General features: G+C 46.1%; 1 protein-coding gene across 4 annotated transcripts; it reads left to right on the top strand.

The window, feature by feature from the left end:
• The first annotated feature begins 515 nt into the window (after positions 1-515).
• LOC131260053 (protein tolkin) lies at positions 516-23,389 on the top strand. Of its 4 annotated transcripts, XM_058261708.1 has the most exons (13): positions 555-591; positions 2,086-2,258; positions 5,619-6,391; positions 13,166-14,567; positions 16,499-16,741; positions 16,839-17,248; positions 17,644-17,789; positions 18,067-18,268; positions 19,708-19,969; positions 20,062-20,267; positions 20,464-21,110; positions 21,198-21,632; positions 21,910-23,389. In XM_058261708.1, the coding sequence occupies exons 3-13, from the start codon at positions 6,124-6,126 to the stop codon at positions 22,237-22,239; spliced, it is 4,551 nt and encodes a 1,516-aa protein (XP_058117691.1). In that variant the 5' UTR covers positions 555-591; positions 2,086-2,258; positions 5,619-6,123; the 3' UTR covers positions 22,240-23,389. The 4 variants fall into 4 exon arrangements, with proteins under 4 accessions (XP_058117689.1, XP_058117690.1, XP_058117691.1 ...); XM_058261706.1 differs by lacking the exon at positions 2,086-2,258 and having other exon boundaries at positions 516-591; XM_058261707.1 differs by lacking the exon at positions 2,086-2,258 and having other exon boundaries at positions 516-591; positions 5,583-6,391.
• The last annotated feature ends 13 nt before the right edge of the window (positions 23,390-23,402 follow it).

Here is a 23,402-nt window from a genome sequence, read left to right as displayed (position 1 = left end):
TGAAAAAATCGTTATTAAATTCCGAGGTATTTCGGCTTACCTAAATTGTACTTAAATTCTATCAATTGATCTATAGTCAAAAGGTAGGTTATCTCCATACATGTTTGGAAAGAAGTGCTGGTGATAGAAACAATGTGGTATTACATCTAGATAAATGGTTTAGCATAATGTTATTTTTGGTTTTGTTTCAGATAGCTAGCTACATAAACTAGGTGGCTGTCCTAGTTACATCACTCCTTTTTCTCTCATCGAGGAACAAAAGTAGCTTTCCTTTTCTCGAAAATGAAAATCGACTCTCAAGACCTAGAAATAAAACTGCCAAACATAAGACATCTTTTCTGGCCTAAAGTTATCTTCAAAAGAAATGTGGTCGGATTGTAAAAATCGACGGTAAAATTTGAAAGTTTTAAGCAAAAAGGCGATTTCAGCCGAAGCTGTTAAAAAGGGACAAACGGTTTGAACGTGACAAACTTCGGCACCCGAACGCACCGAAACTGTTTCGCTGTTCAGTGTCAATTTGCCCGTCGTTGCATACGGTCGCTTAGGAGCGTTTGTGGAAAAGCAAGGGAAGCTGGAGCCTGTTTGATCGCGGTACGTCTTCATTGTGTTGTGTCCGGGCCGCTACACGAACCGAAAACTCCAACCGAGAACTCAAAAACCGTATAAGTTTACGTCAAAATCTTCTCGGTTCGTGTAGCCGCGTTTTGTGGTACCAATTCTGTGAGCCACGCTACACGAGCCGCAAACTCAAAACTTTGCGGCGCAACGAGGTTTTTGTTTTTGATTTTTCAGTTAGCTCAAAAATCTTCCTTCAAAGCAAACAAGATCTTATTTCAATTCACACAAAAAGTAAAAGATGGATAATCTGTTGAAGTGTGGCTAACTACCCTATCGCGGGTCATCGAGTTGAGTACCCAAAACTTGCAACAACGCAACAGGCGTATTGTGCGGAGGCAAGAAGATGGCAACCGTTTGCTGGACAATACTGTAGCAGAGCAAGCAAATGAAACTATAATTAACTTTCTTCGCATGAAGAAGGAAGATTTTGATGTTCTCAAGTTACATAAAAAGTGGTAGAATAAAATATTTTAATCTTTATCATTAAACTTTTTGAAACTTTTAGATTTTGGAATCAGTTGGTGGGCCGGACTTTGCGAACCCCTGATCTATAGTGAATTTATAATTGATATTCTAGCTATAAAATAACAAAATATTAACTAACCGTAACTACAAAAGAAACACGTAAATTTATCACCATATGTTCGTTTATTTTGTTTTTGAGATTTGTTATGTTTACATTTATTTCTTTTTCGTCTTCTTCTTCTGACGCATTTGAGTTTTCGGTTAGCTGCCAAAAACTTCTCGGGTGCAGTTTTCAGCTCACGGAGCTGAAAAGTTTTTGACGTAAACTTCTCGGTTGTTCCCCTCTTCTCGCCGAGAAGTTTTTGAGTTTTCGGGTCGTGTAGCGGGGCTCTGTTGTTGTGTTCATACCGATCTCAGCATGCACCAGATGCAGTTCGTGTGAAAAAGAAAAGCGATGTGAAAAAGAACTGAAAATGTGCAAGAACAAGTTGTGCGTCCTTTTATGCGAATCCTATCATCATCAGGATTGGACGATACCACGATCTATTCCTATCTCTTGTTGCAATGTTTATTAACCCTAGTGTTTCCGACCAAAATCTCAACAGATCCTCTGCGGCCTGCATTCCCGAAATGCCATACATTTTTTAATGGAATTCAAAGGATTTTTTTTGTAATTTTTTGTAACCTTCGCACGGGTAGTCCTAGAACTCTGGACACTGAAACAAAGGTACATAAACCCAAATATTCATCGGTTTCCAATCGGTACGGCATACCCGAGTAAGCTAGTCGCGGTAAAAAAGATGTTTTTGCCCATGTTGTTCCACCCTTTCTTTGGCCATATCACAGAGAAAATTCACTACGTTCGATCCTTAAGTTAGGTCGGTCAGAAGAAGTCTACACCAAACTAAACATTCCCCGGTATGCGGTCGTAGACACCAGGGTTAACAGCGAGTCTGTAAGAAAAATGCAGAAGGCTAACGCTACGGATCCCCGTTAAACTAGCGCCCGTCTGCTGTTGATTGTTGCTCTTATCAGTGCGCATATCAGCGACCGTGTAGAATCAGTGCAAGAACGAGTCGAACGTTTCGTGAGATGCTGGGCCAATGTGAAAGCGAAGTTCGGGATGGAAACACAGGCGGCAATGTTTCCTTTTTTTCCCCAAAGGTTTTGTTGAGGTGTGTGTGGTTTTTTGTTTCGATTTCATGTTACTTTTATTATTTTCCACCATTCGGTTGTGCTGATTGCAGTGTCGATACGCGGCGCGGTCATCCCCAGGCCTGGGGAGGACGACAAAGTTTGACCGTTCGATAGGTACGAAGAGAAGCGATTCACCTTTCCCATGAAATGTCGGCCAAGATGTTTCATCCCGGTTTGCTTCGAGACCGCCTTCCACGCGCATTTAAGCAATTCTCCCAGAGGCGATCATGCGTGAGTTATTTATCGTTCCTTCCTCCCGGTACTCCCAGCGAGCGGGAGGAAAGCCTTTCCATTGACCGTTTAACCGAAGCGTAATTTTTCCTTTTTCCACTTGTCCGGGACATTCGCTGGGCAGTGGGAAACCCTGAATTAACGTAATGAGGCGCATAGCGCAGACAATGCGGGCAGGTTAAATGGTTATCCAAAAAATTGAAAAAATAAAACAGTAGGAAAAACCCATCAAACCACTGTCGAAACATCCCGTTGCATCCCAATCAATCAACTGGAGTGCAACGAGATAGGATGGCGCGGGTCTCTCCACGAGGCGATAGGGAAAGGTTGGGCAAGATACACCGGTGAGTGCATCAGTCTTTATGAGCAAAAGAAAAGAAGTTTATTTAAAAAAAAAGATGATTAACTCTTTTTTCCAACCGTTATTTTTCATTAGCGTCGTTGAATTTACCGTGCATTCGTTTTGCGTTCAGCACAAGCCATTTTGTACGTATAAAATAAGGTATGAATTTCTTTCATGGAGTGTCCTTGCAAAATTTTGAATCAGAAGATGCTTTAGCCTTTTTTTAAATTTCCAGAACAACAGGGTATGTATCGTTGATAGCAAAAGGGTCAAGGAATTTAATTGTTGACATAAGGGATGATTTTCGTAACAAAGAATACAGAAATGGATTTTGTCACTTAAGGAAGTGCATCTTGCTCATCTTTCCCCTACGCTTGGTTGAGCCACTTGCGCTCCTGCGCTGATGGTTCGTGTCATCTATCGTCCAACGTTACTGATTGTTGGATTGGCCCTGTCGGCCTCGACATCGTGGAACGATTTTCCGTAAACTCCTCTCCCTTCCAGGTCGGGCAAGCAAAACACACTACCGCGTGCGCCAAAAGGTCGCCTCCGGAGAGACGGGCAGTGGCGATATTGCTTGTTGTTTATATTGCCTCATTACCAAACACGAGCTGTTGTTCCTGTTCCTTTGCTCGCTGGTGTTCTGTAGCAACACTACAGGCTGCGCTGGAACTGTCCCGGGTGTCGTGGTTGATGGACCGCGGTGATGATGTTTGATAGATGTACTGACGGTTCCGGAGCAAAGTTTCGGGAGGGCCACACATTATCGCAGCATCCCCAGAAGGTTTCGATGTGTCTGGGTCACATTTTTCCGAAGAACACATTAAAGCCAATCGTGTGAATGTGCACAAAAAATAGTACCATCGACAAGCGGACGTCGCCTACGGGAAGAGGGTGAAAATAGTGGCGCAAATTTAATTTGGGAAATTCCTCACTACAATATGCACGAATTTTCGAATCCTTTCGAACCCTTCCGAGTCACTAAGCCTTAAGCCCGGCCCGCTCCCGTTGATGGTGCCCAAACGCTTGAAGAGTGGAAGAAATGAAATGATGATACGCCAACGCTTCACTTTCATTAAAACTCCCAAACGACCGTCAGCCAGGATCGTCTATCGTCTGATGCCTCGACCGGCACTGGCCGGAGGCGTTTAAGAGTGGGTGACACTTCTAGCCAAGTCGTTGGCCAAGGCTAGAGGACCCACCACCGTCCACCCAACCCGAGGGATACATGATTACTCAACGTGACTTGAGGACCGACCGAGACTTTGTTTGCGGACTTCTGCGGCAAAAATAATCTGACAAGAAAATCAAATAGGATGGGGTAGGAACAAAGCAAAACACAAAAAAAATCAACAAACATAAACCAACGCTGGACACACACACACACATACACATACATATTTATTCACGAGTGAAAAGGATGTGACCCTTAAAACCACGCGGTCCGTCTTCCCCGGGATGGAAATGGAATTTATATGGCACCCTTCCCTTTTAAAACCCTTTCCTCACGCTTCACGGGCGACAAGTTTTTATTGATGGGGTTTGTTTTTCCAACCCGCCAGGACCTCAACGTCCGACGGTCCTCAGCATTGGCGATCGGGATCCGAAGTTTTCCTTCCCATCGCATGACATGGAGAGGACAAAACGCGACAGCAAAAAATACAAGACGACAAACAACATAAAAAGAAACGTCTGCCAAAAGAGAGCTCTCACAGCATCCACAAATGACGGTTTTCGGACGGCTAGAAAAGGCATAGCATATAGCCATATTAGTCCACGTCCCCGCATGTGGCTTCACGCAACACTAACCGCACGCAAACATTTCATAATGAAATATTTGGGCCTCCGATCTCGGGATGTTTCGCCGGATGAATATTTTGGGTGGAATTTCGGTCCTGTCGGGCTAATTCGTCGCTGCAAAGGTTTTTTTCCCCTGTTCAATTCGTTTTTATTTTTTGCAAAACGACCGATGTACAAGTGATGCTTACACACTCGTTCATCGTTCGTTTGAAAATATATGGTGGAAATGTTGTCCCATCGATAGATTCGCCTTCGGGAAGGCTCAACATATAATTCCTACGGAAGCAACAACAGTACGCACAAGCGTGGCCTTTCCGTTTGTTAACAGCATCGTGCTAGATGCGTCATAGAGGAGCTATTTCTCCTTCTTAATCTATCGCCTTCTCAATTCCATAACATGTGTGATCTTTGCCTTTGCATGTGGCACACAAATGGTGCTGTGGTATCAGCCTACAACAACATTTCCGATTAAAGCAGCTAATGGCTGGCGTAGAGAGAGAGAGAGAGAGAGAGTGGGTTCCGCTTTTGCATCGTTGGTATTTTGGTTCAGTTTTTCCCATCCTTTGTGTTTAATACTGTTTGTTCGAAGGTTTAGAGCAACGTAAAGAAATGTTCACAGAAGAAAAATTACACGGGTTGGAGAAATTGGTAAAGATTACCACGGATACTATCAGTAATCAACCTTTGCCGGGAAATCACCTTTGTTGTCATAGCTACAAAAGCTACTTCCACCGTGAAGGTGTAATGAAAAACTAGTGGTGCGAGTAACTGAGCAGCCTTTTTTAAATTTTAATTAAATCCACCTCATAAAACCCGACCATCCGTGCGCAAACTTGAACTTTTTAATATCATCAAAATAATTACGTCCCTGCGCTCATTTGTATTCCTCAATTTCCATTTAAATCGCCTGTTCATCGACGGTGCGCAGCGGGATATGGTAATCGATAGTGTGATCCTTCCGCAGGCAGCAGGATACCAGGGAGGGTCCGACGATGCTGGTGATGCTGGTGCAAGGAAAAATCAATATCCAATAGTGTGAATGAGTGAGTGAGTGAGTTAATTCAAAGGAAGAAAAAAAAACCTCGCGAGATAGGGAGGAAGCAAAGAAAACAAAACGAGCGCTAGTGTGATAACGGTGGAAAGCCAATGGAAAGCAACCCACGCAGTTTTCCCGCCGTGATTCGATGAGTGTTTGGTGCCGGTTCGGAGCGCCGGATCACAGCGCGATTGTGCACGTACGCAATCGCTGGCAGGCACTTTTCCGGCACTTTTCCGGCCCATCGGGGGCAATAATGTAAGCTCGGCCCGATCGTGTCGCGGTCCCTTTCGCCTCGAGGCCCAGCGAGGCTTGGTGGAGTGCTTTAGTGTGAAGGAGAAGCAAGAAGCGAAGGTGTTGCGGGATAAAGCAGTGGTATAAACTGAAAGCATCCACGGTACGGTGTTGAATTGAGCGGAAGAGACGGCAGAGAATGAGTCGTCGTGCTTCGACAGGAGTTCCAGTTAGGCACCGGCCACTGGCTGGGCGCCGTATCCGGTCGTCGTTGGAATGGCCGACGTGCGTTGCGATCGTCCTTGCGATCGTTCAAACTGTCCTGCGGCCGACGGAAGGGTTCGAGCCGAACGAGACGTTGGTCACGCAGCGCCACCGTCACCATCAGTACACGATAGACGAGCTGCTTGAGACACGGTTTCCGAAAAGCATCTCCGGTGACATCGACATGGATCCCTGCAAATCGAGTAAGTAAACGTATCCTTTCACCTGGGTGAAGAACTCGAAGTATGAGATTCAATTCATTGCAATGATAGTTACATTTGTTACACTGGACAAGAGTGCAATCCATTGCGGGGTTATTGTTTACAAATTTCAAACTAGGTTGTTTACAAAATTTCTTTAAAACGATGGATCTTCTTCTGTTTGGGAAATAGTACACATACCTGCATGTTTGCATTAGTAGTTTAAGAATTCTCTCTAAGTACGAGTAGTAGTAGTTTTGGGTTTATATACCTGGGGAATAACAGTTTATTTAAATATACTGTTGATAAGTGATTGAAGTAAAAAAACATTAGTTACAACTCGAGTAAAATTAAAACGACATTGCAAGGAAATGGGGGAATAGTTTTAAATGGAATGAATGAATTAAGGTTATTTTTATTTTTATTTTTAATGAAACTAAAATTGATTGACATTTCATTGTAAAATTTTCATGTTTTTTAAATGCCTTAAATGTGTGTTTAAGTTTAGAAAGCTTCAAAATACCTATACATACCTTATGGTCATTTTTATTTAGAGAAAAGCTTTATTCGTTTACGTTATTCCCTGTAGCTCATTCTGAGCAAAGTATCTCAGCCGGACGCTATTTCAGTATAAATTCCATCCCGGGATATTTAATCAATTAGATAAAATTCATATCCTCATCAAATTTCCATTCGCCACCCCACCACTACCCTGCTTTCCATCCGCTAATCCAACAGAACGGGCGCGCTGCGTGCAAAAATTAAGCATCGGCAGCGGAATATTAATGGGCGAGGGAATGATTTGATTTGCTAATTATTTGATTTATCATCCAAACTCCCCCCCCCCCCCCCCTGCTCCCCCTCGGGGGTACGATCGATCCCGGGGATGGGTGCATCGGAAAAAAGGATAATTTTACGAGACACGCAAAAGTTACACGATAATTTTCTCAACTTCGGGAAAGGGTTCTGCTTGCCTCGGTGCGATGACGGTGCGCCACGGGCTTGTTTTGAATCAATTTAGCTAGTCAGCGAGACTTCTCGAGCCATAAATTACGCTCTTCGCAGAACTTTTCCCGCCCGGGAACATCGCCAGCCTTTCAATCTTTTCGCCATTATAATTTTAGAACTGGTTGTTTGTTTTTTTCCCTCCATCCCTTCATTATGGCAGCGTTGGAATGCCTTTAAAATGTTTGGCAAAGGGAAATTCCGGGCCACCGGTCTGTTGCTGTTATGGTTCCTACAAGGACAGATTTACTTTGCTTACTGGTGCGAAATACGCAGATTAGTTAAATTTGAAATCACCTTTCCTGCGAATGGTGGAAAGCTAAAAATGGTTCAATAAGCCAAACAGAAGCAAATTGTCATTCCGAGTATCATTACGTGTATGAGTTATAATCATCAATGACATATTTATAATCTTCTAAGAAAAACTGTGAATCTCATAGAACTATCCATGGTTTTTCAATTTTAAATCAAACTTATCAGCGATGATATCATTATTCAGAATAATATCATTAATTTCGGTTGATTTACTATTGCTCAAAATTGAAATAAGTACCAACATACAGCTTTTAACGTATTTATCACGAATCCTGAGGCATCATAATCGAATTTGCTGTGATTTAATTTACTTTAAGTGCACAAAATCCAGTCCCATTTTCCACATCGATTTCGATTTTAACCAGATCCACAACGGAAATATTCTTTCCTTTACTTGCCCGCCACCCAAAATAATCCAATCATAGTGTTTTGGGCACTTTCACCGACACGCTCCAAAATTCTTTGCTTATCGGTTGAGTCGCAAATTGCCGGTTGGATATTCCCTTTTTGATTCAATTTGTTCGCCGACTGTCTTGCTCGGGACAGGTGCTTTGGTTCGTTGAATCAACAGGCTACAATGTGACAATGAATTTAATATATATTTTCCACGTTCCCGCGCGATATTGAATAAACTTATGCAATCCAATTAGACGGCTTTTTTCGAGCTGTGTGTGTGAGCCTTAGGAAAAGCCGCCTAGCATGCCCGGTGGGTTGGTTTTTTTTATATTGTGTATGTGTATCTGTTTGTTGAACATCCCCGTTGATGATTCAATTCAGCACTCATTTATGCTGCACTGTTGTGTGTCCCGGCGGCAAGGGAAAGCGAGCGCCGAGCGTGTCGTCGAGATGAGCAGAATTTCGTTATTTTTTTTTTTTGAGTCGTTGTTCTTGTTACTCTTGTCCTGTTTTTTTTTTTTGCATTCTCTCTCCCCGATGCTGCCATGTTCCGCGTTTCCTGGGAATTGAATGGAATGGAAATGCGGCAAACGCGTTGCAATATGCGATCTCGGGCGACCAGAGCAATTTAAATGGTTTCGCGTGCGCCACCGCTCCGCCATGGTTATAATTTAATTAATTCTCATTTATCATCATCTCCCAACCGCCAGCGCAGGACAGGGGTTTGCTTGTTTTGGTCACATGATGCTGCCGCCGCCGCCGGCGATGTGTTCCGGGGGACGCGCGCTTGGATGGATGTCTTCTGTGGCCCCTCCTGTTGCCGCGGGGCAGTCTCGTGTTGTGCTTCCGTTTTTCCCGCACCCGCACCGTCTCGCCGTGTGCTCTCTTTTTACACTGAACTAATTATGGTACCGGTGGGGATGCCATTGTCCAAATTAGCGACATTCTTTTGCACAGCGATGCTGTAATGATGTAAGGCATACCTTTTTAGAGGCACAGGTTGGTGATTTAAAATATGATTATACAGCAAATACTGCACTCGATGTACTTCTTCTGTTCAAATTTACTAAATAAAACGTTGGAAAACTGTCGGAAAGAACAAGAAAACGTCCAATTAATGAAACAATCATAAAAAGACGTTTCCTCATGTTTCATAAGACTCTGAAATTCAGTAAATAAAATCAGATATTCTTAATCCTTACGTCCAGATTAGTTAACTTTTCACTGCGAACAAAGTTTAAAAGTTTAATTATGCTCGTTCCAACTTCACAAGTTCATCAGTTTGTTGTTTTATATTTAAATAATGTGCAACCGTTATGACGCTACCTGCCGTGTTTAGAAATTGGACAAAAACCAACCAACATCCGAATTCATCGTATTCAAACGATCAAATAATTTCATACTTGGGTCGATTATGAGTGAAAACCCCCTGGATTCAACTCGGATGCTTTGCGTTAGCAATAATTTGCAGTTATTTTTCCTGTTCCTCGCAAACGTTGCAACAAGTCGAACCGTATTTTAAAATTGAGAATTTTTTTTATTTTCAAAGCTGATAAAATTAACTATATAGCTTAATTTTTTTTCTACGGGTTGCTTCCCCACATAGCCTTTTCGGCCTGAATTCAATTATTTTATTTTTATTGTTAAATCGTGCATTAAATACTTCTGGCGGATAGCAAATATATCACGCAATATTCTTTTCCGAGGGACGTCAATTTTATTGTACGCAGAAATATATATTTTTTAGAAACTTCATACCGTTTTTCTCACAAATTGGATAGGGGTTAGTAGCAATGTTAATTGTTATTCTATTCATACATTTTCAGTAAGAGCAATTCTGTTTGCTATGGATAAAAGTTACGCAACCCAGATCCGAAAGGATGCTGCATAAATTCTTTATCCACCTGATTCTAGTTTTTCACAAACCAACCGCTCGGCTGCAAAGGACATTCATCATCAATTAAAACGTCACGCTCCCGTTACGAATGCACCGGAAGTTATGTTGAGGTGTATGAAAAAAAAACAATCCATTCCCCTTGTTAGTTTTCCGTTGTTTGCCCGAGTTTGACCTACTGCTGGGAGTTTGTGTTGCCAGCACATGTGGAACGTGGGAAAGCCGGACGGTTGCCAGAATGCAACCGTGCTCCTGCTACTGATCCATCATCGTGTACCGGCGCCAAGTAACTTTTTGCATCCCAAACGAATTGTTCCCTAAATTGTACACCACTTTTTTCGCCCTCCCCGCCACCCTCTAGTGGGTGTGTGGGTGCGTCTCAATTACAAAGGAAATTTCACTCAAACCCCAGCACACATGGTCGGCACATACATTGCTCACCTTTGTCTCCAAGAAGGATCAGCATCCCCAACGATGTGTGTGTGTGTGTGCCTTTTGGAAGCAGGTCGTGCGGCGGAAGTACGTTTTCGGGTTTAATTTCCCAACCCGGGTCCTGGCGGAACATATGAACCGCTCGGTGCTCGGTCGTATGAAACGGTCAAACGACGTCGTGCAGCACAAAAAAAAAAGAATTGAAATGCAATTAAGTGCACATATGCATTTCTCGGTGCACCGGTTGCAATTTACCTCCCGTTGCATTCGACTTTGAATTACTTATCCAGGGGAAAGACTCTCCCGGGGGCGGTGTCCTCCCTTTAAAAGTCCCCCTTTTCTATGCTTCTTTCGTGTACGTTATGTTGCATGAGTTTTGACCGGTAGACATCTACACTGCTACACACGAACACAGAACCATACACAAGTGGGCCGCATTAACTCGACCACAGCAGCCTTGGGGAATGTTTGTGGATTTTCATTTCTATTTATTTTCCCGTTCCGGTTGCATTATTTCCTTTCGAATCCAAACCGTCCGTTCAGTTCGGGACAGGAATGGATGGCCTCGCAAATGGGATGCTGCAACGAAGGGGTGGGGGGGGGGGGGGGGGGGCGAGCTGGTGGGACGACACTGTAAATGTACCGACAACAACTGGACTGCTCTTGCTCAATGGGTCGGCGGGTGGTTTGCCCGTTCTACATTGGGTGGTTGATTCAAATTTATTCAAAATGTGTGTTCCAATCCATTGGTGAGAACAGCTTGGTGGTTTTTGGGGTACGCTGTGTGTGTGTGTGTGTGTACGTGTGTGTTTCCGGTGGAAGCCCAGCAAATCCCCCGGGGCCATGAGTGGGTGATGCCGGATGCTGCGACGCCATTCCCCAATCTTTGACGAATGTGGATAATTGAATTAGATCCAACATTATCTCATTGCATCAAAGGATTTCATCTCGGTTTCAATTTCGACTTTTTCGACCCATCTGCATTATCCATTTGACCACGCACCACGCAAAACCGTGGTCGACCAACGAAGTTCGGTGGATGAACCGGGTTTCGGTTACGCCGGAACATGGCACGGATTTGAAATCATTTTACTGCGATCGATTGGATTTTCCGACAAACGCACGGTTTCGGGAGTTTGCGGAAGGCGGCAAGTGTGATGCATAGTTTTATGGTTTTCTATAAGTTGCGTGGGGTGATTTGGGTACGAAAAATATATAATTTTGTTTTCTAATCAATCATAAACTATGAAATGATTGATCGCTACTTCGACAGTCTCGCTTTTGCAGGTCGTGAATATTGTGATCGGAAATAGCCAATTTGATTGTAACAATTTGTGCGGATCACCCACACACACACATGGCCGAGTCCATGCAATACAGTCGTTTAGGCTAACGAACTTTTCACATAAGGTATCGTCTTGGTCTACAAGTCTGTATGCTTTTTCTTTTAGCATTTTATCGTTGCTTTTTTTGGATGAAAGTCGGCAATTTTTTTATAATGTTTTAAATTTTTACGCATTAACGCAAATTTAAATTTTTACGCAAGTGGCAAAGGATCTATTTAAAGCGACACTCCTGATGTAACAGAGTACTCGCATTTCATGCATACTTATATTTTAAATTTAGGTTTTGTTTCAACGTGTTAAGACTTCTCCAAAACATCATCAAAAACCAAGTCATCATCGTCGAAATTCGTTTCACTTCGATATGTTCACATGGACATTCCCTTTGGGGAATACTTTCAATAAATAATTACGTTTCAACGTAACGTTACGAGTCAAATGTTCGACAAAGCTTCCACTCTCTCAGGTAAGGTTAGTTTTTATTAGAACTCTAGGCAAACCATACAACCTTTGTTGCAAAAAAAAAGGTTTCATTCAACGTAATCTTAACTATTCACATACTAGTTTATTCATCCACCTCGCGGTAGCGAAAACTAACATATGCTATGCATGCATTCAATGTGGTTTGCTCGAAACTTTTTCCGAAAAGGGCTACTGTAGAACGAGCGTGTAACGGTTTGAGCATCTAAATATAGAAACTTTTTCCGGTACAACTTGTGGCCTGCTATGGTTCGTAACTAAGCTGTTGAATTACCAGCGTTTTAAAAGTTCGTTCGGATAATCCTACAGCTTTCGGGAACAAAAACACCGTTACACCATAAGAAGGTAAAAGGGTGTCTTGTGTTTTAGATATTATCCCTTTCCTAAAGAACAAGGGAGGAAAACCGTTCCCACGGATGGTTGAAACACAAGGCGTTTCTAAGTCGTCGCGTTTGAAATGTGTTGAACACTGTACAATCACTTGATAGCGATGATTACTGGCGCTATTTAGTCCATAAATTCTCGCCGCTTTCCCGAGCACTGAGGGCTATATTGAAGCCGTAAAAGTTAATTAATTTTCCGACGCTAGCAAATGGCCCCGGCTGCCACCGGGTTTTTCCTAATGATCGGCCTCGCCGGTTGCCTGGTCAGCACTGTGTATCGCACAACGGCAGCGTAGTGTGGTGCTGTCCGGGTTAGTAGTGCATGTTCATGTAGGGCCACATGTAAAGGTGATAAATGTTCCTTCGCTGCCGCATCTGGTCCGAGCGAGAATGGTTTATGGACGCTGGGGCGCGGTGTGTTTAAACACCGGTGGCCCCGAAAAATGCCCTCCTCCGGAACATTGCCGTGTTTGCCAGGTTTTCACACTACACCCCCATTCTGACTGTGTTCTGTTCTGCTTCGTTCCAGGTAGCTTCATGGGTGACATCGCGCTGCCGAACGTAAATTACGAAACCGAGTGGCAGCGGCAGCGGCTGAACAAGAGCCTCGAGCAGGACATCGTGAAACTGAAGCAGGAGGTGTACCTCGAGGGGCTGCAGGTGGAGGAGGAGGGCATGACGGACATGATACGCAAGAAGACGAAGCAGCGCGCCTCGACCCCGCTGGCCGGCATGACGCCGAACACGCGCACCTCCTCGTACGAGAGCGAAAACTCCATCACGGACAGCTCCGGCGAGCCGCCCGTCCGCGCCACCATCATCGACAACCGGGACAACATTATCAGCCGCCGGCAGGAGGAGGGGACGGCGGCCCCGACACCGGGCTCTGGAGTCCGCGAGTCCGATCCGACGACGACTCCCTCGGTCGTGGCGAAGAAGAAGAACGCGACGGCGGTGGACGCGCGCAACATCGACCACAATCGGATCCAGTCGAACAGCAAAGACATCGTTATCGATTCGATCAGCGATAATATTATCAGCAGCAATCACGCCAGCAGAAAAGCAGTCACATTTGCCTTACCAACGACGACGACGACGACGACGACGACGACGACTACGGCACCTACTGCAGCTCCGGTGGGGCGTCCTGTGTCCTCCCGGGAGCAGGAAATCACGGGCGGTGTCGTTGGGAAAAGGCATGCAACTTCCCACGCCCAGGACGCTGAGTTGTTGAGTGTCCCTGTGGGAGAAGTGGACGGAAAAACGCGCCGACGTCATCGCCGAAGACGTCGACAGCAGCAACAGCATCAGCAGTCGTTGAATCCTCTACTGGAAGCTACTGCCGATGGAACTCCAAACACCAACCATGCTTCTCCTCCCTCGGGGAAGGTCTCGACCGTGCCGGACAAGAACTCGTACCGCTCGCGCTTGGATCGCCTCCGAGTGGAGCTGGGCACGGTCACGTACTCGGTGCGGGATCGTAATCTACGGTCGCACCACAAAGCTCCCCTGCAAGAGTCCCCCGAGCACGCCGGCACGCCGGAGAAGAAGAAACGACGGAAGCAGAAGCATCATCATCAGCAGCAGCAGCAGCCGCATCAGGACGATGGTGGAAGCAAGAAGCGAAAGGCGAAGAAGGAGGAGGATCCTGTTGACAGCCCCCCGAACCCAAAGCGCAAGCAGCAAGATAGGGGGACGATGCCCGACAGTGACGGTGGTACGACAGACACCGTGCGGCAATATCATCCCCGGCAGGTCCAGAGCAAACACCAACATCATCGTCACGGCGAAGCGGACCACCGTAAGGACGATACAGACGACGACAACGACGGAATGAATTTGCATTTCCTGCCGGAACATCAGCGCCCGTCCCGAGGGTACCCACGACCGGTCGGTGGTGGTGGTCTACCTGTTGAAGGCGAAGCAGACAGGTACGTCGGACGGTGCGGGACGGAAACGAAGCGACGCGTGGTGACTCCTGCTGCAAGGATCATTTCCACCGAATGCCTGATGTCGAGTGTTTGCAGCAAGTGGTGGATGCCAACATCTCGTTGTCCGTTTCCGTCGTCATCGTCCTTGTCGTTTGGCTGATGAAACTTTGTAAATGGTACTTGTCTGCGTTGGCTATGCTACGCTTCGTTTCGCCGTGGGGGGGCTTAAGGGTGTTCCCCCTCGACTCGGGTCGGGGGAAACCCATTGAAGGATCCTTTTCATGACCGCGTAACGAAGACGGCTTCTCCCGTCGATGCTCACCGGCGGTCTTTCGGGGCGACAGCGACAAAAACGACGAGGACGACGACGACGATGATGGCGACGTGTACGGCATATATAAATCGGCTCAACCTTCCCCGTCGAGAGCACAGCTGTAAGCGTTATGCAAATAGGAGGATTTTCGCTGCTCGCTCGGGACCGAATGGAGCAATCCTGCCCGCAAAGCAGGACTACCACGAGGGACTCTTTGATTTATCATTCCACTCTCCACTCTTCTTGCCAGGTTGGGGACGATGTGGACCGCCCTGGTTCATATTGTATGTACTGTTGGTCTGTTTGCTTTTCGTTTGTTCCATCATTGCCTCAACAGGGGAAGCAATAGTTGTGCAGGTGTATCGTATTTATGCTTGCTTCTGGCGAACGATTGCATTAAATCTTCTTCCTTTCTTGAAGCTCTACAATCAGTCCCAGTTTATCGTGTTTGGGCGGGGGTTTCAAGGGATTTTGCGGGTAGAATGAATGGTATCAGAAAGTGAACTTTCCTAGCATCCGACATGAGCTTTGGCCGCTTGAAAGTCGTCCAAGGTTCGGAAGTGCATTGAAGCTTTATTGATCCATTCTCAGGCAGAACAATCAATGTATCAAGACGATTCTAAATAGCGAGCGATAGGATTGCTTTTTTGTTAGATATACTACCAGCAGCTTCAGGTCCCATCACTTGTCATAACAGAAGTTATTAATTTTTTATGCTTATCCATTATTCAATTCTTAAACCAGAACGTCGGTGCACCCGGTGATTTTTGTCTCAATTCACATCCAAGCAACCACAGCTCTGTACGGAGTTAAAAATAACAGCACAGCCATAATTAACCATTTCTGTTTTATAATTCTCCGTCGCTCTCTGTTATCATTGGAGCTTCCACGTAAAGGTTTTTACAAAAGCGATATTTTGGTATCGACCCAAAACCGTATTGATAAATTGTAGCATAACACAGAAGCGTTAGATAAACGATTCTAGCTTTCGCACGTGTGTTTTTCAAGGCTCGTGTAAACTTAGCTTTATAGTCATTGCCAAACAATCTCTCTCATGAGAAAAACAGTTTAGCATTAGATTAAACCACTTTCACAATGTTTTTTATGTTTGCTTTCGTTGCCTGCTCATCAACATTTTTGGTTGACACCTATACAAGAATATTATAACTCTAATTTAGTTTGTACACACAGGGGAAAATTTGTGATAAATTTTATCAAAAATAAATGGTTGATTAGTAACTGGACATATTTTGGCATGCTCCAATCCGAGAGCTAAACAGCCAAGAGTTCCCTGTTTAGAACCGAAATCTATCTTAAGAAGCGCTCCTGCACACTTTGACTGGTCGGACGGGCAAACAGATTCGTCTAGACATGCTTCCATATTGTCGTTTATGTGTTGGGAATTTTATTGGCAATGCAATTTGCTACCGTTTTATGTGTTCCAGTGTGGGCCAGATTTTACGCCCTTCAACTGGCGATTATGGTCGTACGCGGTGTGTAAATACATAACCAGTAAAAGAAGGCACCTTGCTGACCGTAAATCTTGCATCCGGCGCCTGCTGCACCACGCGATAAGAACCGAGGCAGGCACTAATTTGTTCTCATGTACGATCGTCAGCTACGTCTACCATCCTTCAGCGGAGCAGCACCATCGGGTGGCCCGGGCGGCAACGGCCAAGAAGGAGCGCATCTGGGACTTTGGCGTCATCCCGTACGAGATCGATGGCAACTTTAGCGGCATGCACAAGGCGCTGTTCCGGCAGGCGATGCGTCACTGGGAAAACTACACCTGCATCAAGTTCGTCGAGCGCAATCCCATCGACCATCCGAACTACATCGTGTTTACCGAGCGTGCTTGTGGGTAAGTGGCGGATGAGCTGGAAGCCATTTGTTTGTTTGCGAAACTGTGCGAACTGTACGCTTTTCTTGCGCTTTCCCGCCCTCTTCCGTTTCCCTAGGTGCTGCTCGTTCGTTGGCAAACGTGGAAATGGACCGCAGGCGATTTCGATTGGCAAGAACTGCGACAAGTTTGGCATCGTGGTGCACGAGCTCGGCCACGTGGTTGGCTTCTGGCACGAGCATACGCGCCCGGACCGGGAGAACCACGTCGTGATCGAGAAGAACAACATCGTCGTTGGGCAGGAGTACAACTTCAACAAGCTGACCGAGGACGAGGTGAACTCGCTCGGGCTGCCGTACGACTACGATTCGATCATGCACTACGCGCGCAACACCTTCTCGAAGGGCACCTATCTGGACACGATTTTCCCGATCGAGATACCGGGCCGGAAGCGGCCGGAAATCGGGCAACGTTTGCGGCTCAGTGAAGGCGACATCGCACAGGCCAACCTGCTCTACAAGTGTGCCAGTAAGTATGGCGCTGATTCGTTGATTGGTGGGGGACTCCAGGAGCAACCAATCGCTTGCTGGGACGGGTTTATTCCCTTCCAAAAGAGGGAGTTTTCCACATCACTTCACACTAGTGGAATCACAGTACATTCGAGTTGATGTTTATTGAAAATGTACCGCTCTCGTCTCGTTTGACACGGATAATTGAACAAATTATCCGTCAACTGGTTGGATAAATTCGGGTGCACCGGTTTCACTCTCTCAGGCAGAAAATTCCTAGTACTGTGGAAAATTGAAAAACGGGTCAACCGTTGCGAACGAAACGACCGCTGCCCGTCCGAAAGCGGCCGCCCAAGAGCAGGCAGCACTATCATGCTAATTCTCTTACCCTTTTCCTTCACCTTCGGCTTCCAGAGTGCGGCCGTACCTTCCAGGAAAATTCGGCCACCTTCACCTCGCCGTCGTACTACTCCACCCAACCGCTGACCGAACCGGAACGCTGCGAGTGGCGCATCACGGCAACGCACGGCGAGCGGATCGTGCTGAACATTACGGATCTGGTAGGTTCCTGGGCAAATGCTCCACGGCGACAGCTGCCAATTTTGGGCCTAGCCACCGAACGATTTGGGCTTTTTGGTCCGGTCCACCGATTCTGGCGTCGATTTCGCTAAATTAGCTTCCCATCTCGCCGGGCGTACCCCAAATCAAAATGTCGTTACCGCCGTTCCATCTTGCGTGATTTGATTTCCTCATTATGGTTGCGGTGGGGTACGGATGAGTGTTTGTTTTATATTTCTTTCGTTGTTTCCTCTTTTTTTTTGCACCACCTCCTCCAAGGACATTTACAAATCGAACAGCTGCCGGTCGGACTATCTGGAGATCCGAGACGGCTACTGGCACAAGTCGCCGATTCTGGGGAAATTTTGTGGCTCCGGCAAGGTGAACGAGCTCATCCGCTCCACCGGCAGCCGTATGCTGCTCACGTACACGACCACCTTCCGGCAGGCGTCGATGCGCGGCTTCGCTGCCAGCTACGAAGGTAAGTGGGCGGTTGTTTTACGGTTGGGTTTTCCATGTATTTTTATGTATCTCCTTTAAAAAAAAAATGACCCATTTTTCATCGAATCATCCGCTCGAGAGGAAGGTTAGTACATTAGTGCGATCTGTTTGGAAATTATAAACAGAGCCGTACGAGAAGCAGTCTATTCGACGAAGAACTTCTTGAGAACGTTTATCTTGCATACTTTATTCGCGGTAAAAACCAACCTAAATATGTACTTGTATTTTTTTTTAGTTAAACTTTTTTTTTTAGTTTAAAGAAACCGGGTTCAACTGAATAATACTGTTGATGGAAACAAAAATGGTGACTTTGAGGATAAACATAATAAAATAAACTACCTGACCGAAAAGGATGTGGCACAACTTGAAAACAATTTACGAAAAATTATCAAAAAGTATTTACCTTTGGATTTAAAGTTATGTTGCAAGTAACGTAGGTGATAATACTAGTATATAAAATAGTATACTTTCATTATCAGTTTTTTCCCTATTTAGAAGCAAATAGTTTTTGCTATTTATAGTAACTGATAACTGGCTTCCCTTCAACATGTTGTGCGTACTATTTAGAGGGTGTATCTGAAATCTGTAAATTAAAGTGACTTTGTGTATTGATTATTGCATCCCTGCGACAGCCACCATTTTGCTTTAAATACATTTCCAACAATAAACTTATTTTCCTTTCGAGTTGAATAATTATCCGGATAGATTGCTTCAATTCCCCAAAGGTTAACAGGCTCACGTAAAGCCTGTTAACAGGAGGGTAACCTTTTTTTATACACCCACCCAGCTTGGTGGTCCGGATGTGATCATAAATTGTGTTTGGCCGGAAACTCTGGTTAATCCCTATTAAAAACGTGTGCTTTGCATTCGATAAATATTCATGGACGCGCCGCACGCCGTACGCAAACAGTCGGTACAGCCGGGGGACGAGTGTGCTTAGCTTCATTAATTATGGAACCGAAACCCGTGCCGGACCATGAAATGATCGATTTTAATTAGCCAATATCATGTCCGATGGCTTACGGGGTACGGTTTATCAACTCAAACCTCCGAATCACCGGCCAAGCGTGGTCGCTCCGGTTCTGAGCCTCGCCAGGTTCGCTGATGGACGGTCGTGTCGGGGTGGGTAAAAGGTATTCACGGGGATATCCTTGAAAATGTAAGCCCGTGTCTGTTTTTTGGAAAAGCATCGTCTTAACGTCGCACCGCAATGCTTTCACCGGGAAAAGGTTCTGGTATCAGTTTACAACCTCTCCGCGGGGTTCGCTCTTTAGCCGGGCGTGCTTATGGCGGAACATTGACCCGAAGAAAATGGTTGGCTCGGAAATTCGTTGTTTATTTTGTGCGGTTCCGTTCAAGGTATCCTCTTTGTTTAGCTCGAGATTTTATTTTATTTTTTCGTCTTTTTCCTGCTTCTAGCTGTGTGCGGCGGTGAGATGAACCTCGAATCGGGCGGCCGGCTCGAATCCCCGAACTATCCGGTCGACTATCTGCCGAACAAGGAGTGCATCTGGCGGATAACCGTCCCGAAGGACTACCAAGTGGCCTTAAAGTTCCAATCGTTCGAGGTGGAAAACCACGACAACTGCATCTACGACTACGTGGAGGTGCGGGACGGTGGTACGCCGGAATCGCAGCTCATCGGCATCTTCTGCGGCTACAAGATACCGCCCGATATGAAGTAAGGCATGGGAAGGAGGAGGAGGCACCCAGTAGCAGCGCGGCGTTGGGCCTGAGTTTTCTCAAATTCTCCCTTTTGTTTTGCTTTTGTAGGTCAACGTCCAACAAGCTGTTCGTGAAGTTTGTCTCGGACGGGTCGGTGCAGAAGGCCGGGTTTTCCGCAACCTTCATGAAGGAGGTGGATGAGTGCGAGCATATGGACCACGGTTGTGAGCACGAGTGCATTAACACGCTTGGCGGCTACGAATGTGCCTGCTACATCGGATACGAGCTGCACAGCGATAAGAAGTCGTGCGAGAGTAAGTGGTTCCGTTGCTGCTTTTTAGACTATCCACTTCAAGCGGCGCGCTCAAACTCTACGGGGGAAAACTGGCTACGCGGCCTTTTAGAAACAAAGGATATACCACTTTAGAGCCGGTTGAAGAACCATGCTTCTAACTTTATCCTCCCTTTTTATTGATGGTTTTATTCCTCTCGTTTTTATTCCATTTTTAGACGCTTGTGGAGGTCAACTCGATGCGTTGAATGGAACCATTCAGTCGCCGTCCTTCCCGAAAGAGTATCCGTTCATGAAGGAGTGCGTGTGGGAGATAGTGGCACTGCCGCAGCATAAAATCACGCTCAACTTCACTCATTTCGATCTGGAGGGTAACACCTTCTACCAGGCGTCCGAGTGCGAGTACGACTACGTGGCCGTACTGTCGAAGAGCCCGGACGGGGTGCTGCGCAAGCATGGCTCGTTTTGTGGCTCGAACATCCCGCCACCGATCACATCCGAGGCGAACGTCCTGCGATTGGTGTTCAAGTCGGACAAGACGATCCAGAAGACGGGCTTTGCCGCCCACTACTTCACCGACATCGACGAGTGTGCGGTCAACAACGGTGGGTGCCAGCAGGAATGCAAAAACACCATCGGGTCCTATCTGTGCTCGTGCCGGAACGGGTATACGCTGCACGACAACGGGCACGACTGCAAGGAGAGCGGCTGCAAGCATGAGATCTTTACGCCGCACGGTCAAATTCTCAGCCCGAACTATCCAGACTACTATCCGCCGAAGAAGGACTGCATCTGGCACTTTACGACCACGCCCGGCCACCGGATACGGTTGGTGTTCAACGTGTTCGACATTGAGCCGCATCAGGTGTGTTCCTAGGGAAGGTTCTACTAGGGAAAACTAGATTTTAATCCTTTTTTTTTTGTTTCCGGCGGTATCGCTCTGCTTCGGTAGGAATGTGCGTACGATCACATCGTCATCTACGACGGCAACTCCCCGGACAGTCACACGTTGGGACGGTTCTGCGGTGCAAAGATTCCGCATCCCATCTCGTCCTCGTCGAACCAGATGTACATGGTGTTCAACACGGACAGTAGTGTGCAGCGGAAGGGATTCTTCGCCAGCCACTCAACGGCCTGCGGTGGCCGGTTGAAGGCGACCGAGGTGAAGAACCACTTCTACTCGCACATCAAGTTCGGTTCCGGCATGTACGATAATAGCGCTGATTGCGAGTGGACGATCGTGGCCGATCCGGGCCTAAATGTGCAGCTGAAGTTCCTCAGCTTCGAGCTCGAGGAGGAGAAGATGTGTTCGTACGACTACGTCGAGGTATACGGCGGCCTGGATGACGAAAGCGGTCCCCTGCAGGGGAAGTATTGCGGCAATGCGGTACGTTACCATTTTCTAGCATCAGGGAGGCGCGCGCGATGCGACCCGATGGGGAGTTGGTTTCGCGTGTCCTCCACCCGCATGGTTCACTCTATCGTTTCACGTTTTTGTTTTGTTTGTTTTCTTTCTTCTTGTTTTCGTTTCTTTTCCGGTTTCCCTGTGGACCGCCGAATTGGAACCATTTTTCTCTCTTTCTGTGTGTATCCGTTTTTCTCGATTCCATTGCTCCCGCGCGGTTCATCGCTGCAACGTGTGTTGGCCCCACGGAACACCGCAGAATCCACCGGAGATCATATCGATGCACGAGGCGCTGATGGTGCGGTTCCGCTCGGACGATACGGTCGGCTTCAAGGGCTTTTCGGCGGCGTACGTTGCCATCAAGGGGAACGAGGGTGCACTGACCACCGACGAAGAAGGTTCTGATAGCTCCGATATCATCCCGTTTCCCGGTTCATTAAAAACAGTGTTCATCAAACAGGGCGAAGATATGGACGAGGAGGACGAAGATATCGATTATGAGATCCAGCCAAACCGGCCGCACCGCAGTAAGATCGAGGAGCACAGTGAGGTGCACAACGAAATACGCTCGTCTCAGGCGATCGACTGAAAGCCACATAATCTAATCCCAATTCGCCTCGTCAAACTAATGCGCGGCGACCCGCATTGCGCAACTACGCGCCAGCGAGTCGTGCTGCCACTTCATGGACAATATTTTCAACCCTCCTTCCTTTTTCCATCCTCCTCCTCTATGTGTGCGCTACTGGCAAACTCACTTACCGTCGTTACACATCGAAGCGGAACGTCGTAGGCATCAGAAGTCGACCGAGAGGTGATCGGAACAACCGATTCAAACTCAACAAGGACTCAAAAAACAGTTTCTCTCATTCAGGCAGATATTTTCATCCATTTAGAACGATGCATGAACATCTATTTCATTTCAATTTCATCTCATCGTCCTAACACCCGATTAGAATGACCGTAGTCCTCATCTCTCTCGCTTTTGAGCTCAATCTATTTAGGTGATCGAAAACGATCGAGTTGGAAGAAGATCGCTAGATACACGACCGTTGGAGTAGTTGAAGTTAGCTAGGCACCACAAGAATACCAATAGGGGGAGGGTACAGTGCGTATGCTACAAGGAGCCAAAATTGTAGTGAGTAATTTTAATAGCGATTAATGAGCCATAAAAACTGAAGCGTAACATAAGAAGATATATATACATACCTATATATATATATAGTTATATTTACATAGTAGAAAACAATGGTCAGTCTGTTTAAAAATATCTTAGTAATAAATGTTAGGAAAATGATGATTTAACTTACCGTCGAGCCCGTTGCCCAGCGTTTCGAAGATATTATTTGTGCTCCTACACGAAACCCAAAACGAGAGGCGTGATATAGTCAACGGCCCTACGTGACAAGGATCGCCGCCGGTTATTTCTTAACAGTAGTTCAAGTTTAGAAAGCGTTTCCTATTGTTCTTTAACCATTTCTTCCACTCATATCAGGCACCGTTGTGCGGACCGGGTCCTTTCCTCTTTTTCTGCTCTCCATCTTCCGACGGCAGTAGGTGCGATCCACTCAACTAGCCACGGACCAGTAATGGTCGGGTAGTATGTAGGTATTTTAAAAACCGCGTGAATATGGCGATAGTTAGTAATGTGATCGAAAAAAAAGAAAGAAACAAAAACAAGCAACAATAATGTAATTTTGTGTCATTTTTGAATGGATCGAACAATAAAATCAATCATTTTTCACATCGAAATGA

The sequence above is a fragment of the Anopheles coustani genome, chromosome 3, assembly GCF_943734705.1.
Source record: "Anopheles coustani chromosome 3, idAnoCousDA_361_x.2, whole genome shotgun sequence".
Lineage (NCBI taxonomy): Eukaryota > Metazoa > Arthropoda > Insecta > Diptera > Culicidae > Anopheles > Anopheles coustani.
The sequence above is the reverse complement of the archived record's forward strand: the minus strand, read 5'-3'. Positions and strand labels throughout refer to the sequence as shown.

What these genes read in the sequence shown, in the direction of transcription:
- LOC131260053 (XM_058261706.1), top strand. Translation starts at nt 6,124, where the DNA reads ATGAGTCGTCGTGCTTCGACAGGAGTTCCAGTTAGGCACCGGCCACTG. An exon ending in TTTACCGAGCGTGCTTGTGG is followed by an intron (nt 16,742 to 16,838) that starts GTAAGTGGCGGA and finishes CCGTTTCCCTAG; the next exon opens with GTGCTGCTCGTTCGTTGGCA. An exon ending in TGCTGAACATTACGGATCTG is followed by an intron (nt 17,790 to 18,066) that starts GTAGGTTCCTGG and finishes ACCTCCTCCAAG; the next exon opens with GACATTTACAAATCGAACAG.